The 16,384-nt window shown below is 32.5% G+C and overlaps 2 protein-coding genes across 7 annotated transcripts in view; one reads left to right on the forward strand and one right to left on the reverse strand.

Moving 5' to 3' along the window:
- Positions 1-1,079: 1,079 nt before the first annotated feature.
- Positions 1,080-12,839, forward strand: LOC111626943. 5 transcript variants are annotated; one of them, XM_023370480.1, is made up of 5 exons: positions 1,081-2,314; positions 7,470-7,684; positions 8,304-9,323; positions 9,396-9,406; positions 9,457-12,839. In XM_023370480.1, the coding sequence occupies exons 3-5, from the start codon at positions 8,325-8,327 to the stop codon at positions 10,877-10,879; spliced, it is 2,433 nt and encodes an 810-aa protein (XP_023226248.1). In that variant the 5' UTR covers positions 1,081-2,314; positions 7,470-7,684; positions 8,304-8,324; the 3' UTR covers positions 10,880-12,839. The 5 variants fall into 5 exon arrangements, with proteins under 5 accessions (XP_023226249.1, XP_023226246.1, XP_023226248.1 ...); XM_023370481.1 differs by lacking the exon at positions 9,396-9,406 and having other exon boundaries at positions 1,080-2,314; positions 8,304-9,376; positions 9,499-12,839; XM_023370479.1 differs by having other exon boundaries at positions 8,304-9,448; positions 9,571-12,839.
- A 500-nt stretch (positions 12,840-13,339) lies between these two features.
- The window catches only part of LOC111626944 (transmembrane protein 234 homolog), a 34,508-nt gene continuing 31,463 nt past the window's right edge, over positions 13,340-16,384 (reverse strand). The window contains exons 4-5 of one of the 2 annotated variants that reach the window (XM_023370483.1): positions 14,853-14,945; positions 13,340-14,728 (exon numbers count right to left, since the gene is read on the reverse strand). In XM_023370483.1, the coding sequence (XP_023226251.1) occupies positions 14,664-14,728; positions 14,853-14,945 (158 nt within the window). In that variant the 3' untranslated portion in view covers positions 13,340-14,663. The remainder of the gene's footprint in view (positions 14,729-14,852; positions 14,946-16,384) is intronic. The other variant, XM_023370482.1, reaches the window with a different exon arrangement.

Here is a 16,384-nt window from a genome sequence, read left to right on the forward strand (position 1 = left end):
TTTTGTTTTCGAATTTTTGTTTATTCTGAAAATTTTGGATATTTTCGTATTTATTCATCGCTATGCAAATTCAATTTATCGTATTCTGAATGTGTGTATTTTTTATTCTCAGTGAAATCTATCTGTTGTTCACGCAATTCAATGTGTGTGAGAGTAATCCGGAAATTTTCGAAGTGCGAGGCGTTTCGTCTTAAATTTGCGGTTAGACTGTTATTATGTGATTTTTAAAAGGGGAAAATCACCATTTACAGTAAAATTTTGTTACTTATTCTATTTAAAGAAATTAATTTCATGCAGAAATTTTAAAATATTATATCTTCTTCGGAACACCCAAATTAATAATTTATAATTCCCAGTTTGTCGTTTATCTAAGCCACAATTTTATTCGATGCATATTGCTAATAAACAACAAATGTGTGAATAATTTGAAGCTTTAAAATTATTTAAGTCATCGGAAAATTATTTATCGAAAAGATTAATTTTAAAAAAGGGATCACGAAGAGAGATTGGAAACTTCTGCGATAATATATCAAGAATCATATTTAATTCATCAACTGACTGCCAAACGACCCTTCACGATAAATCGATTGACCCCTCAGGGATCCCTGTTTAGACTATATATTGATAATTATCTGATAAATACAATAATAAAATCCTTAGTTTAATTTATTTTCAGAAAAAAAAACAAAATTTATTCGCTTCATTTTTATTGTATTTTTGTACAGTTGTAATAAACTGGATAAAGCAGTTTTTGGCCCATGAGTGGTTGAAAACCAGATCAGTATATAATTTCTAGTTATTGTTGTTTCTACAACAGTCTTCAAACTAGACTTATTGGTATTTAATTTTCATAACTTCTGAATTATTGCAGAAGAACTATTTTGTAAAAAAAAGATAACACCAATGTTTTTACACCTATTTCTTTCTTTTTCGACAAGACAGAATGTAAATAAGATTTATCAGACAATTTATCACAAGATAACCTTTCATTTTCACTTGAGATATTCTAGACAAGAAATTTTCATTCAGTAAGTTATAAACTTCGTATACTTTTACTTTTTTAAATTAATTTTAAGTATATTAGGCTAATATAATCGACTTTTACCAAGAATTTTACGAATTTAAATACAATTAAATCGAATTTATTATTCGTAAATACCATCTTTTACAATAGAAACGTGTTTGTCTCCCATTGAAAAGCAAATTCGCCAACGCTTTAAAAAAATGAGATTTTAACTGCATTAAAATATCTTTTAAGTGATAAAAATATTACGAAGAACTCGTTTTCATTCTTCCAACTTAATTAATTCGATTCGGTAGTCGTCTGTAAACCCGTTCGACTTTGACAGAACCAGAAAATCGGACAAAGCGCGCGCATTAATTGTTTCTAGGTGTCGAATTTTATTCTTTCCTACCGTACCTCAGCTTCAACATGTGAAACAGTTTTATTCTACTGTCTGGCTATCAAATAAAACTATCGAAGCCTTCACAATTCACAAATTTAATAAGAACTTGTATGAATTGCTGTTAATTCTGTATCGTAAAGAATCTTTGTTTACTATAAGAAATCTTCCCACACCCGTCATCGAGTACCGGTTTGTTTGGCTCAGCAGACTAAACTCCGGAGAGTTTACTCGGTTAGAACAGCCATTCGGTAAACCTTTACATGCTGTTGCGTCACGTCACGTTTTGCTTCACGAGTCAGACAGCGTTAAATAACTGCACCGTTGCCAGTCGGCGAAACGGAACACTTCCGTCCGGAAAAAAATCTCACTGTTCCGATATTTATCCGGAAAAAAGCGGAAGTTGCGACCTTTCTTTCCCCATTTTCCGACCCTCGTCGATTGCGTAACGGCAGCAATTTAGGCGTGAGCGCGTCAGCCGCGACGTCACAAGGTCAATTCGTAGTTCTTGTTACGGCCGTGCAGCGTGGGTGTCGCTGCTGTTTCGTTTACCAAACTGGGATATATAGAAATTTATTCGGGATTCGATTCGAAATGGGGGGTATAGAACGAACTTGAAAAATGACAATACGAATCGGCGCGATTTATAAAAATTGAAAATGACATTTTGGGCAAGGGAGAAAAAAAGAAACAGAACTAAGAAACGCGACGATCGAGAGTCAGGATAAACCTTCCGTATAAGGTAATATGTTAGTAGGACGGGGGAGAGTGTAACCGGACGCATGCGCCATATAATATTACCTGAGAGTGCGCACCTGTCCCGATTGCAACAGGTGTCCTTTCTACGGGTCTTGCTTCGATTCGTACGTAGTTAAGATTTACCTGGACGGGGATACGTCGTTTCTACACAGGTAAGAGCGATGTATGACTCTCCTCTCCTGTCTATCTGATCCAATCTTTTGTATAATGTACGATTTTCCCGCTCTTCTCCTCCCTTATTCCCCTTTGATTTGAGAATTAAATTCTAGTTACATCTCTAATTTTCGGTTCTTCTTGGAGTGGGGAGTGTTTCTGAAGGTTTTGGAAGTCTCCAGGCTTAGGAGGATGAGTTAATACGTCCGTCCATCCGTATTTTCCGATCCGTCGGAATAGCGGAACGATGGACCAAACCGCATTTTTCGCTTTTCCGTTCGGGTGGAGGAAAGTAATTCGGTTGTTTCCACCTTCGCGACTTGCAGAACTGGTTCCTCGGCTGCGGACTTTGATATTGAAACCTGAAAGAACGTGCCCGATCTTCCCATCTGATCTGCTTCGCCCAATGTTTGGACGAAGATCGAACGAAAAGAATCGAATGATCATAATTCTCTGAAAGATGAAGGAAACGAAAAAGGTTTTCTAGTCCTTCCTGGATACTAAGAGTTCTAGAAAACAAAATATGGAACCACCTTTAATCTATCGAATCTTTTCATTGATGTAAAATATATCAGTTCGAAATCGTACGAATTTTCACAATATTTCTATATTTTCAATTTGAGATTAGAATCATATTTTGAAAAGGTTTTCGTTTCGCGCGATCTAGAAATGATGATTAGTCGAAGTGTCTTAAATTGAAAGAGAAAATGATAGAAATTTAAGAAAGTTCTATATTTAAAATGATAAAAAGGAATAGGAAGCAATCGAATAGTTAGATAAATTACCTTTTTTTAAAAATAGCTCATTGTGATATCCTTTGTTACCATACAATCTTTTATTAATTTCCTGAAAAATGTTTGTTCTGATTTACGGGAAAATACGTTTCTAAAAAAGTTCCGAAAGGAAAACTTTTGTATCCTTTTTGACATTAAAATTTATAAAACGACATCCTCAAATAGAATGAAATAGCGAAATACGTAGGGATTGGATGCGACATCGAAGGGGAAAACACCATAATACGTATACGTAGAATTAGTGATAAAAATATATACATACATTCTTGTTTATTAAATAAAATCAAATGAATTTGGAAGGATTATCCAATTCTACATACGCAATACCTCAATCTCTGAGCAAGTTTATTTACTTTTAACGCTAATGAAATTAAATCTAGAAAAAAAAATTAAAGCGAGATTATTTTAATCCCCAAAAATATTAACAGTTTTAGTGGGACTTGTCATTTATCAGTTTATAGAATTTTAAAATTGATTAATAATCCCTCTATATATTAATGTTTTTGTGTACAGTACAATCTCAAATCCAACTTTTTCTGGTGGAAATATAAATGAAATATAATTTAACTTTAATTATATCGTTTCAAAACTTTATGCCGAGTTTGCAAATTGCTTTGTAGGCGACGGTAATTAATAGAAAAAGCAACAGTCCAGAATACTAATTTACGAAAGAAAAAAAATGTCGAATTCCTATATTAGAGTCTGTCAGATTTTGAATGAAAGAAGTTCGGAATTTTTGCTTCTAGCAGATTTCGTTTCTCATTTAAAATAATCGATCCATGTTCACGAGATTAGTTTTGTGCTAGAGCTTCCCCAAGTTTTGCTTCCGTAAAAACAGAATATAAGAATCGAAGTAATTATTTTGATAACCCTTTATTAATAATTAATCACAAACTGCAAATAAATTTACAGAATGCCTAATTAATTTGCAATATCCGCCTACAGCGATATTCAATATTCTAAAGCCTCAACATTCAATTTCCATTATTATTTCGGGGCGATCTTGGCAAACGTTTCCGTTTGTGTATTATAAGAAACATCCATTAAAGGAAATAGACAACCACTTAATTACTGTGGAGCTAATTACTTTTTCTAGACAATTGATAGAACAAAAAAAATAACTGCTAACTTTTTAACTGAGCGATTTTGATTGTTCTATGTTATGAATGTTGATAATTAAAGTTGACTAATGTATTAGGGGTTTATTCATTCCAAAATTTAAGAGTATTAAAGAGACGCCTTTGTAGAAATTTAAGCAAACAAGATTTTTTTTTTTTTTTTTTATAAACGAAGTTTAATAAACATATAATTAGTTTTACTTTGATATTTTAGTATTAGTATAGTTGTACCAATAATGATATTTAGACAACCATAAAGTTTTCTCGTCTATTAATATTGACTTGGAATTGATGACTCTAATAATAACATAAAACCATATTTTTTGTCCTCTGAATCAGAGAGGAAAAATGCTAGCGATACANGTACTAATTATATTCATTACCTTCGAAAAACATTTAGTTTTCGAATCCGCTCAAATGTTAGAAAGAACTTTGTTAGAAAATGAAAGAAATGTTAGAAATAATTGAAACTTCATTAATAAAAATAATACACCAGAACCAATTTATAGACTGATAAACTCAACTCCAATAGTTTTCTATATTAGGGAGGAAACTGTTATTTCTTTATTGAATTTTCTCATAGGTTTGTTTTAACTTATCAATATGAAAATTTTAATACATCAATTATCAATTTGACTATAAGTCACATATTATTGAAGAAGCAGATATATTTCTAACAACATTTATATTGCTTTCATTTTCACTTTAATTTCTCTAACACTAAATTAAATAAAATCAACACAGCTGCTAATAATTGAAGTTTAAAAAAAATAAAATAAAAATCCATTCAACTTGCTATAAGAAAAGGTTCGGAGACCAGTTTATTTTCAAATTCCCTTCATCATCTTCCTATTGAAATTCATAAATGACACTTAAAATTATTCTGACCGCATCTTCCGATCAACTAATAGGAAAAAATTAGTGGTCCTTTAATTGACCCGGATTAGGTACGACGTTCTAAATTAAGGAGAGCCGTGAACTAGTTATGAAGCGTTTTCCTCGGCCAAATTTCTAAAATTGCCTTTTTCCCCTTCTGGATTATCACATGCAACGTGATAATATATTCTAAATTAACTTCACGGAGCCGCAAAAAGCTATGGACAAAAATTAGACACCCGTTTAACTAATTAAAATAATGGTGGACATACTGAATCTTCCGTATTGAATTCCTTCCGATGTTTTAAAAAGTTTGTTCGTTCATTATTTACAGAAATTTCTGTAGACAAACGATAGAAAATATAGATTTTCATTTTGCTTAATATCTAACTTTATTTCGATAGTTGCCTGGTTCTGAATTTATATAGAATATCGCTGTAAATTATTTGATTGTTGACAAAAATAGAATCTTCTGTGGCACATATATTCTACAGAAGGTTAATAAAGAATATATGTTTACACTGTTAATATTACATAGTTTATGGATTCAAACTACTGTATTCTAATTAGTTATGATTTCCGATAAGCTCTGAGTCGCTAATTTAAGATAAAATTCATAATTTCTTTAAATTAAGGTGTAATGAAGTTATATTATCATATTCATATCATAAAATAACGTGGTTAAGTTAAATTTTCGCTCACGACGATCACGTTATATCATTTAATATTAAAGTTTCCAATTAAATTTGCCAGCTCGCTCGAGCCTTCGAAATTATTTCAAACAGCGATTCGTTATTCTTCAGTTACGTATTATTAAATGTAGACTTCACCAAAATTACAGTAAAATGTTCTAACATAATACCCCATTATACACATTTGATGACTCTTAAAATTGAATTCAATTTTAAATACCATTTGATAATTTCTTTCCTCCATGTATGAAATGCTGAAAATGCGATGTAAGTTGAATCGCTTTCAATGTAATGATTATTTATCCATTTAGAACATAGCAAAAATCTATCACAAAATAAAATATTATATTAAAAAATAAATAAATAAAACAATTTTATTTATAATTTTAAAACTTAATTTGATTTTGAAAATAAAATTAAAATATTGACAATGTTCATAATTAAAGAATCTTTATTCATCTTCCTCTAGAGGAGAGTGATTTCTTCATTCGCCCTCCTTTAGAGGAAGATGAATAAAGATTCTTTATCCATAATATATTAGGCTCGCAATATAAACTACATTCCTAACTTCTATCATAAATTAATATATGAAGTGTATATGGGGAGAAAAATAAGATTAAAAAAATATGTTTACTATTCCAACTGCTTCCTTTTTGAGAGAAACCAGATGGTTTTCTTTCACACCTGGTTTTCAAGAAGCCGTTCATAAATTATGCAGACTACTAAGAAAGAAAATAGGGATTTTTTTAAATTTCATAAAATATATTATTCTGTTTACAGAGATAAAAATATTTAATTTTAGCATTATTTGGTTTATTGGGAAGTCTGTAAGATTCTGCTCTCAATGGCTTTTAAAATAAATTATCACAATACGGATATTTCTAGTCTTTCCGTTCTTGATATACGGTATAATAGTTATGCCAGGATGATGTTTCAAAGTCGAATAGGAAATAAATATTAATTAAAATGTGTCAACCCTCTTATCAAAATATTAAGCGTTACTATCATCAACTTTTTTTCAGGATGGTGCGAAATTCTATAAAAACTATCTGGGTCGATCAATAACGTTGTCATCTCTTCCGTCTCTATATTATTTTTTCAGTGAACATGAACATAAACAAAGATGGAGAAAAATGGTTCTTTTCCAAACTAGGCAAATACAAACGAAAATCATTAGCAATTAATTTATCATTACAGTTACTTCGTTGATTTGATATCATATAGTTCTGTTCCAATATTAATTTCAGCTTCCTAATGAGATTTTTACAATTTTTTAAAAAGTATTATATAAATATTTTAATTCTTACGATATAGGCTATTCGGTTATATTTTCAAGCAAATTTTTATAAATAATCAAAAATAGAATTTAAATAATAATAATAAGGGCAACGACCTCTTTTCACTATTCTCCTATATTTCTTTTTTTTTTTTACAAAATCTATATAAAATGTTACAGTATTTTTCGAATTAATAAAGAAATACCGTTAGATATTTGTTTCTCAGTGGGTAAAGGGGAATAGTTTAATTAATGACTTTTTTTTAAAAATAATTTCACGGTACAATGCTGTTTCGGCCATGGGCACTTTCAGTGGTCTGTTATCTTCTAACGCGTATAATTTCCGTGACCAATTGTTTTGTTTTATGCATTAGCCAGAGTATCAATTTTTGTTGCAGAATTCGGATCTGTATCAGGGAATTTCCAGCGAAGGATCCGGTATGCGCCGGCCTTTAAAAAATATTTGGTGGGTTGCACCTCCTACTCGTACGCCTCTTTTCTTTGCATGACACCAACTACCTTCGACATAGATTCTTCGCCTTCTAAAGTTCAACTTGCTGTTTATAACTAACTAGTTGAACTCGGATGATTCTTTAATATTTTCGTCGTTCAGGTAAAATTTTATTATAAATAAAATTTATTTAAATACAGTATATTATGTATATTTCTCCATTAAAATTTCTTTATCACAGAGTCGTTTGATTTTCGACATTTGTTTTTTTTTTTAATTTTGTGTGTGTTATAGTGATTAAAACATTGTAATATCATTTTTAAATGAAATAATTCTAAAGTAATTTTATTTAAGTTAGTGTCTAAGAAACTTTAATTCAGAACAAAAATTACGTTAGTCTCAAGACTTATAGTGAAGAAAATTGTGTTAGATATTTTTTAAAATCGGGTTCTTACTAGAATAACTGAGATGTTTTAATTTCTAACATTTAATGTCTTTTTCTGAGAGGAAGCCTGCTATTTATATCATAATTTTTGCATTTAATTTAATGTAACTCATCCTTTCGGTAAACGGATACATAAATATCCGGTCAAAATGTGACCTGTAGTTACGGATCGCCATCCTTCGACAGAGCGTGACCCCTACAAGATCGTGTTACGCTAGGATCGGTTACGAGATTAAATCATAGTATCATGTATTCGTGAATCCGTTAGGCTGTCGAATAATATTACACTTTTGTTGTAATAATTCTGTGATTTATTATTAATATTTCTGTTTCTAGAATTCCGAATGAAAGAGTGAAATGCCAGGAAGCGTTAGAAGAAGTGATTCGCAGAGATCAGACAGTAGTACAGATTCTAGAAAGAAAGTCAGTTTTAACAGAGCGGTAAAAGTAAAGAAATATTCCAGACCAGGAAAACATTCACAGTCAGTCACCGAAAGCCCAGAAAAGAAGTTCTGGTTCAAAGTTTACAAAAACCGCCATCATCAAGAACCAGATTTAGTTAAAGAGACTCGTGAATTTAATGCTAATTGCAACAACGTTTCTGCTCACGATCCCCAATCCGATTCGTTGCATCCCAGCCAAATGCCCGCCGAAACACCCCACGTGAGAAAAGATCACGTCAAACACATCGTCAATTTGTTTAATCAGGAAGCTGTGCTAAAACCCACCTCGGAAGACGCAGAACACCATAGCAGGCCTATGGATCCTCCCACCGATTACAACTCTCATAATAGCGAACACAAACATACCAGTCCCAAACAGAAGAAAAATCCCTTAGTTAACGGGGTGAAAGTAATGTTTGGCATGAACAGTTTAAAGAAGAAGACCAAAGACGAGGTTCACAAGAAAAACGCAATAAATCTGAAGAAAACTCGGAATTCCGGAAACAAAGCTAAATCAATTGATCAAAAAGGACCACACAAAACCAATATAATTATACCAGATATCAAAAGGATATCTGAAGTAGATTCGTCTTATCACCGTTATAATGACAAAATGAATGGAAATGGATACTCTAATTCTTCCCATTCTTATCATCCCGATCCTACTACTGCTACTTGGGATTCTGGAAAAATTTTAGTGAGTGATTCGAGCCAAGTTGATAATTCCTTAGAAAGTTCCCGAGAAGGGAAATTTTATAAAAGCGCAGGAGAGAGACACCGTGTATGGAAACAAGATAAAGTAACCCGCTACGAAGAGCCCATTTTCATCACTAGAAAGAAGACTACCAGTGAAAATGATTTATCTGATAATAAAAGAATAATCCATACTCAAAGGCTGGACTATTCCGACGAGGAAGTAAATAAATCGAAACAGTCTTCGAAGAACAAAATCATCCATACTCAAAGGCTGGACTATTCCGACGAGGAAGTAAATAAATCGAAACAGTCTTCGAAAAACAAAATCATCCATACTCAAAGATNAATAAATCGAAACAGTCTTCGAAGAACAAAATCATCCATACTCAAAGGCTGGACTATTCCGACGAGGAAGTAAATAAATCGAAACAGTCTTCGAAAAACAAAATCATCCATACTCAAAGATTGGACTATTCCGATGAAGAATTAAACAAATCGAAACATTCTTCCAAGAACAAAACCATCAAAGAAGACAAAGCAATACAGTGCGACGAGTTTTGGACAGACTCGGATTCTTGGGATTCGGAAACCCAATCGGATTCTGAGTCTTGTCGTATCATTAGATCGAAAAACGGTTTCGTTTCAGCATTTAGCGATGTGCCTTCTTTGGAAAGCTATGAAAAGAACGACGCCATTTACAGTCAAGTAGACAAAAGTAAGAAGAAAAAGAATATGCGCCCTCCGTTAGCCACACCTTCGGATGTCATGTCGGAAGATGCCAGAGCTAAAGAAGATTCCTATAAAAGACACACTAAAGAAAACAAAATTAAAACAACAAAAAGAAGTTTCGGCTTTAAATTAAGAAATGGTTTTCAGGAAGACGTATACGACATCCCGATAGAGAAAGATTGGTATGACGTGGATGACGATCTACAGGAGATCGAACGACAGAAAAAATCCGAAGAATCCAGCGATGCAGATACAGCTCCCAATTCAGTCATCAGGGAAGTCGATTATAAAAAGAGAGAAATATCTTACGAGAACGTCCCTAGAAAAGATGGACCAAGAAACGATCAGATTACTAAAGACCGAAATTTATGGTTCCATAAAGCTGACGACGATTACCGTCGGGATATGGTATTTAATGAAGGGACAATGGACTCGTCTTATTCATCTTTGGGGAGGATAACCAAGAGCAATAGAAAATCTTTCGAATCAGGCCAAGCTCAGACGCTAGACAGACATCATTATCGAAACAATCATGGTCCAAGTAATGTAAAAATTTTAGTTAATGGTAAACCCGTTAAAGATGATAACAAACAATGCTTGAGAGGAGGGTTAGCGGCTTCCTATCAGGCCCGTCAAAAAGCTGCTCTTCGTAGGAGCAACAGTACTGCAGGAGGAGTTTTTGGTCGACCCGTGCAGCAAACCGGATTAAGTCCTAATCGCGGTGGTTCTTCGGCCGCTTCGGGAATTTCCAGTTCTGACAGTGAATCGAGTCGCCGACACAAACCGTTAGTTCTGTATATTCCGGGGGTCGAACATCCGGATCACTCGATTAACGAGGATGATCGCTCATCCGGAGCTAACGTAGCCAGAACACAGTCCATGTTATCATCTTCCAAACCTGCCAAATATAGATCTAAATATCGAAACACTCGCCATTCCGGTAGCGAAAAGAGCGACTTATCCAGAAGTAATTCCATGCCCAAGGATGTCAAATTTCCCTGGTTTAAATGGAAAATAAGAGCAAAACCTTCTCGTGAACCTTAAACAATTAAGCAGACAAACTATAATACTTTATAGTTCCCATTTTCACGTCTTGCTTCACCTGTAAAGCCTTCAGTAGAGCGAGAAAGTAACAATCGTCTTTGACTGGAAATCGGCCATTGTGTTGCAAAAAGCAAGTGAAAAATTTATATATATATTATCTTATATCGTTTCTTATGGAGTTCATGTGATAATCGACAGGAGATGTGGTCTCGTAACATTACGGGTATTCTTTCGTCATGGTCGATTTATCCAGAATGAGAAAGTGCGGTCAGATGACCAACGAAGACGTTTCCTAATGCTGTTGCTTTTAGAAAAAAATTCTCTTAAGAATTAGCTACGGTTGTAAAAATTTACATACTTAACCTTCGATGCAATTAGGTTAACGAATCTTCTTAGACAGATCGTCCATTAACTCACGAAGATGCGTGACGAGATGATTCGTGATGTCCAACGAACTCAAAACTGCGAACTTGGATCTTTCGCCCGCTTCATTAATTGCGAAAGATAAGTTGTTATCGTGTATAATGAGTTTGAGTGCCATGAAAGGAACTGGTTCAAATGGTGATCGATTGACCAGATTTTTTTAGAAAGAACTTTCGACTGGAAGAGAGGAATGGATGAATGCGCAATAACTTTCCATTAATGTTGATGTTCGTCCAAGTCAGATCCTAGTCGGTTCGTTACGGAACTACTAACTAGTCTGACATTTGTATAGACATTTTGCGATTAACCTCTTTATATGATATTGTATAATACATCTTGAAAATAAAATTTTTAATTACTAATTATTTTGAATTTCGGATTCTAATAAATATACTTCGTTTCGGAAAATTATTCAGGACGCACTGATTTAAAATTCTGATACTGATAATGAATTTGACTTAATTGCAGCAATATCAATTGATTTCATTTTTCTCTTGTTCGTTGGGATAAATTTTGCTTCATAACTCACTTCAAAATGTTTTTATCTTATCTTAAAGGCGTCTAGAAACGAGCTTTACAATTTAATTAATATTCGTCAGCCAATAAACGTCTCTAAAGAAATGTGCTTAACATGACTGAATAATTTGAAATCAGAATACAGGCCTACATAAAATGTCTTTATAAAGGTCGAAAAATTTTATCTGTTAGACAATATTGTAACAATGAAACCAAGACATAAATCTTGATATTTACATATTATAGAAGGCCTAATGAGTAGATTCTTGCTCAGCAGGCATGGACATTAATTAAGTCTACAAATCATGTCGATGTTGTCCGTTTCCCAGGAGCATTCCACCAGGAAGAATTCTCAGACTTTCTCCTCCTCGAATAAAAATGGTGATATTACTCTCATTTTTCGACCCTTTCGTCCAAAATTAACACACTTCCTAAACCGCGTAGGTAGTCATACCTGGAAGGTAAACGATCGCCTCGACCATAACCGGATTTTGTGCACAAACGAATTTAGAAATTTCACTCTCCAACAAGTTCCAACAGCGACGAAAATCGGGGGCGTTACAAAAATTTAAAATTCCAGATGACTTCGACCCAATTAAACTATTAATATCATTTAAAACGTGTATATTTTATAATTAATATCGGTTTTCTTTTATCCGTAAACTCGCTACCTTCTTCCCACGCAATGAATAATATTTAAAATTCTTGTTCAAACTTTAGAAAGAACAGGTCAAACCCGATTTGTTTCTAATCTTTGAAAGAACCTTATTCGAATTTTTAATTTTCACCCGTAAAGAGGGCAATCCAAGGTTGCAGAAGATATGCTTTATTCGCCTTCCGTTTACAACAGCATTTCCCAATCTGGTTTTCGTTCTAACTGCTGGAGCGGATCGAGATTTAGCAGGGGGAACCGGATGCTCGGCTCTAGCTCGTTACATCACACACTCGTTTATCTAATGACTGCCTTTCAAGGACAGATCGACCTTAAATCCATCATTTGAATAACTGCATCGGATCCGCAGATTAACTGTGAACGTTTGGCGAAAGTAAACTCGACAATGAAAAAGATTCATTGTAATTCGCATCACGATTTTTCAACTTCGTCTTAATGGTCTGTTATCTCTTCTATCGTCCCTTTAAAATATCGAGTATTTACTAACATCCTTTCCTCCCTAGACAATTTCCGTCCATCATTAAGGGCGGAACTCTTTATTGTAGGAAGTACGGTTCGCATCGTACGATTTAAGAATGGACACTATATCCAATCTCTGATATTCATCAGTTTGTCAAATAATGAAAAATCTTATCCGTTAATCAAGAATGACTTTCTTTTTAAATTCATAATTTTTATTCAATGCCAAATAAACTGCTTATAATAAAAATTTTAATTACTGTCTATAAAAGAACTAGCGGATAAAAATTTATTTTTTATCCGCTAGTTCTTTTATAGACAGTAATTAAATGAATTATTTAATTAAATGAATTTTTAATGAATAATTAAATGAATTTATTATTCCTCATACTTCGTTCTATTATAACTGATTCATTTAGTTTGATTTGAGAAAAAACTGTCGGCAAATACATTTTTTAAAGAGAATTCTGTAGTAGACTATTCATAAGTTATGATATGGATGAATGAGTTAGATCGATTAGATAAATTAGAACTGGAGAAAAAAAATTGTTCTTTGCTTAGAGTGCGTGTTTATTAAACGAAGTATCCACTTTTAAACTGGTTGTTATTATAACGGATGATATCCAACTGACTATTATATTTAAAAAAAAAACTTTTTAATATTCTCAATAATTTTAATAATCTCAAAAAATTAGCGACTTGATCCAAATACTGATTTCGTAATACTTAAGCTATATTAAATTCCCAATTCGCCAATTACCTGATTTGGTATATTAAATTATGCATTTACAGTTTACAATATGCTATTTTTAAAATCTATCAATACTTTAAACCATAAAAACCCTTATTAAAACCCATAAAAATATATTACTTATTCTAATAATGGATCAATAAAGAAAAACACGTTCAATCTCTGCCCAAAGTCGATTTTAACGAACAACTAGCGTATATGGTTAATGACTTGTCCTCGTTCAAAGACTCTCTACACTTCCACCAAAAGGTTGAACGTCCACGAATGAGGTAATTGGAATTCAGAATAGAAAGCTTCCAAAAAACTCACGTGACTACGGAGCTTATTAATCGTATTTGCAAACTTGAAATGGCTCTATAAACAGAGATTATGTAAATTTAATATTCCTTTTATCCCAAACAGCAGATCTTTCATAGCGTTTAACCCGTAACTAAATAAATTTTGGCATAATCTGCATTTGTTTTGTTTCATGTTTGACCGTACAAAATTTAAAAAAAGTCGTATATCTCATAACCGATCCGAATCATTAGTTAATGCCTAGACAAAACAACATTACATACTTGGTTTCCATTTAATACACTTTAGGATATAATGCTTAGAAAAATCAGATCAGAGATGGGCGGGACAGAGATTCGAATCTGATCGAGATAACGTGCAACGACACGACACTAGCTTCGGGGCTACGTAACTCGCCCTTCGTATAAATATTTAAACGGAAGATAAACAATGAAATAATATTTATTTCAACTATATTTATACATAACAATCTCGATTAAACGTTAACAAATATATATATTTATATACCCGTGCATAAGATTGTTTTAGGTTTCAACTACGTGAAATTCCAAAGGAAAATATTGCTGGTTCGTCATGAATCGATTTTTTTCCTATTTGGGTTTATTTTTTTAATGGATTATCTGCTTTGTGTAAATCGATATTAGCTTACGATCTATCGACGATTTCTATACTCGATCGGCTACGCAAAGGGTCACTCCGGTTATAACTAATGTCATTCCTACATAAGACACTGAAAAATGGCAGATTATTGTGAATGAGTGGCACAACTTAAAATACAATCAAATAGAAATAATGATAACAAAACATTTCCCAATAATTAAAAAGTGACCTATTAATATGTGAGAGATACTTACTCACGTTGTCACCCTCTTCTCCTAGATAGCGACCCGCAAGAGTAACGAAGACGAAAGTTAGAGAATTAGTCAAAGGGATGGCCAACGAAAGATCTAAAAAAAAGTGAGATCGTTATAACTGGATGTCCAAGGTCAAGGATAATATGCCGATAAATCGTTATAATGTTTTAAGAAAGGTTGAAAAGCATTTGTAAACGGATTTTGCTCGGGGCTAAAATACCCAGTTACAGATTAGACTATATCTGATCGTTTCTTTGTTTGCTTTTTTACTGTTATCAAGAAGGGTTACAATAACCTAGTATTAGTAGAATGATTTTTTAAATTCATTTTTCAAAATGGCGTTTTCACTGGCCAATATATAATCATAAAATGTGTTACGTAAACGAATTAAAAAATTTAGCTGAGAAATTAAAATTTCATTATGTATATAAATATATGACAGTGATATGATTATTAGTGAGTCACTGTACTCTATTCGCTATTAATATAGTTAACAAAAAATATAAGACCTATATTTTGAATTAATTTTTCTCGCCATAAGCAAAATCCATGCTTACAAAAAAACAGTTCTGTACTTTTTCGTATACAATAAAAAGTCATTAAATTTAATTGAAAATATTAAAACACATCAGATTTGATTTTTCCTGTAATTATTTTATCATATTACTAGGCTATAAAACAATTATATTACATAAGGTGTAACGAAACTCTGTGTCAATCTAGGGACAAAAATAAGCTGAAAATCCTCTGTTTTTTCAGAATCCGCTTTGTTTTCAAGATCTAGCCTGCCAAAAAAAGCCACTTTTCAAATTTCCCGCTTCAGTACTATCACCAAAGTTGTCAACTTTTAAAGTAATGTAATTCTGTATTTTTTATTCTTCTGTCAACGGATTGAAGTAAGTAATTCTTCCATACTTGGGCAAGACTTGCTTACCTTGGCAAGGTAAACAGTCTTATCCACTTTAAAACTTTGCAGTATCAATACTTAAAAAAATTTCAACGTTTAAATTAAAGCTTCAGTTTATACACGTTATAACAGAACTGGAAAATAAACAGCTGTACCCTTTCGGCAGGAGGTTTAAAATTGGTTTCCGATATTATCTTTTAAATTTTGGTGGTTAAAGGTCTAGGGACTGGGCGAGATTAGAGGGTCGTCATATCTCGACTAAGGTCGAACTTAATGACGATTTTATTAACATTTATAATTATTTTTATAAAACCCATCCCTACCATCAAAATTAAGTTTTTTGCCATTTTATAATAATTAAAAATATGTAAAGCTTTTAAAATAATATAACAGATGGCGCCACGAAATGTCGCCGGGAAAGTTAAGCAACTCGTTGCTGGACTTTTTTTAATATTACTTTTTAAATTCTTAATTTTTTTCTCCTTATAATATATATTTAATAAATTTAATCGTTATAAATTTTAATTTGAAAGATTTGAAATTATTAGCTATTCTAATAAGACTGTAATTGAAATAATGTTTTTGATAAACTTCTTAATGAAAATAATATTAGATTTTGAAAAAA

This window comes from Centruroides sculpturatus, unplaced genomic scaffold (genome assembly GCF_000671375.1).
Source record: "Centruroides sculpturatus isolate CEXI.00-Female unplaced genomic scaffold, Cexi_2.0 scaffold531, whole genome shotgun sequence".
NCBI lineage: Eukaryota > Metazoa > Arthropoda > Arachnida > Scorpiones > Buthidae > Centruroides > Centruroides sculpturatus.

Excerpts from the sequence above, each read along its gene's own strand:
- LOC111626943 (XM_023370478.1), top strand. The coding sequence starts at position 8,325 with ATGCCAGGAAGCGTTAGAAGAAGTGATTCGCAGAGATCAGACAGTAGT.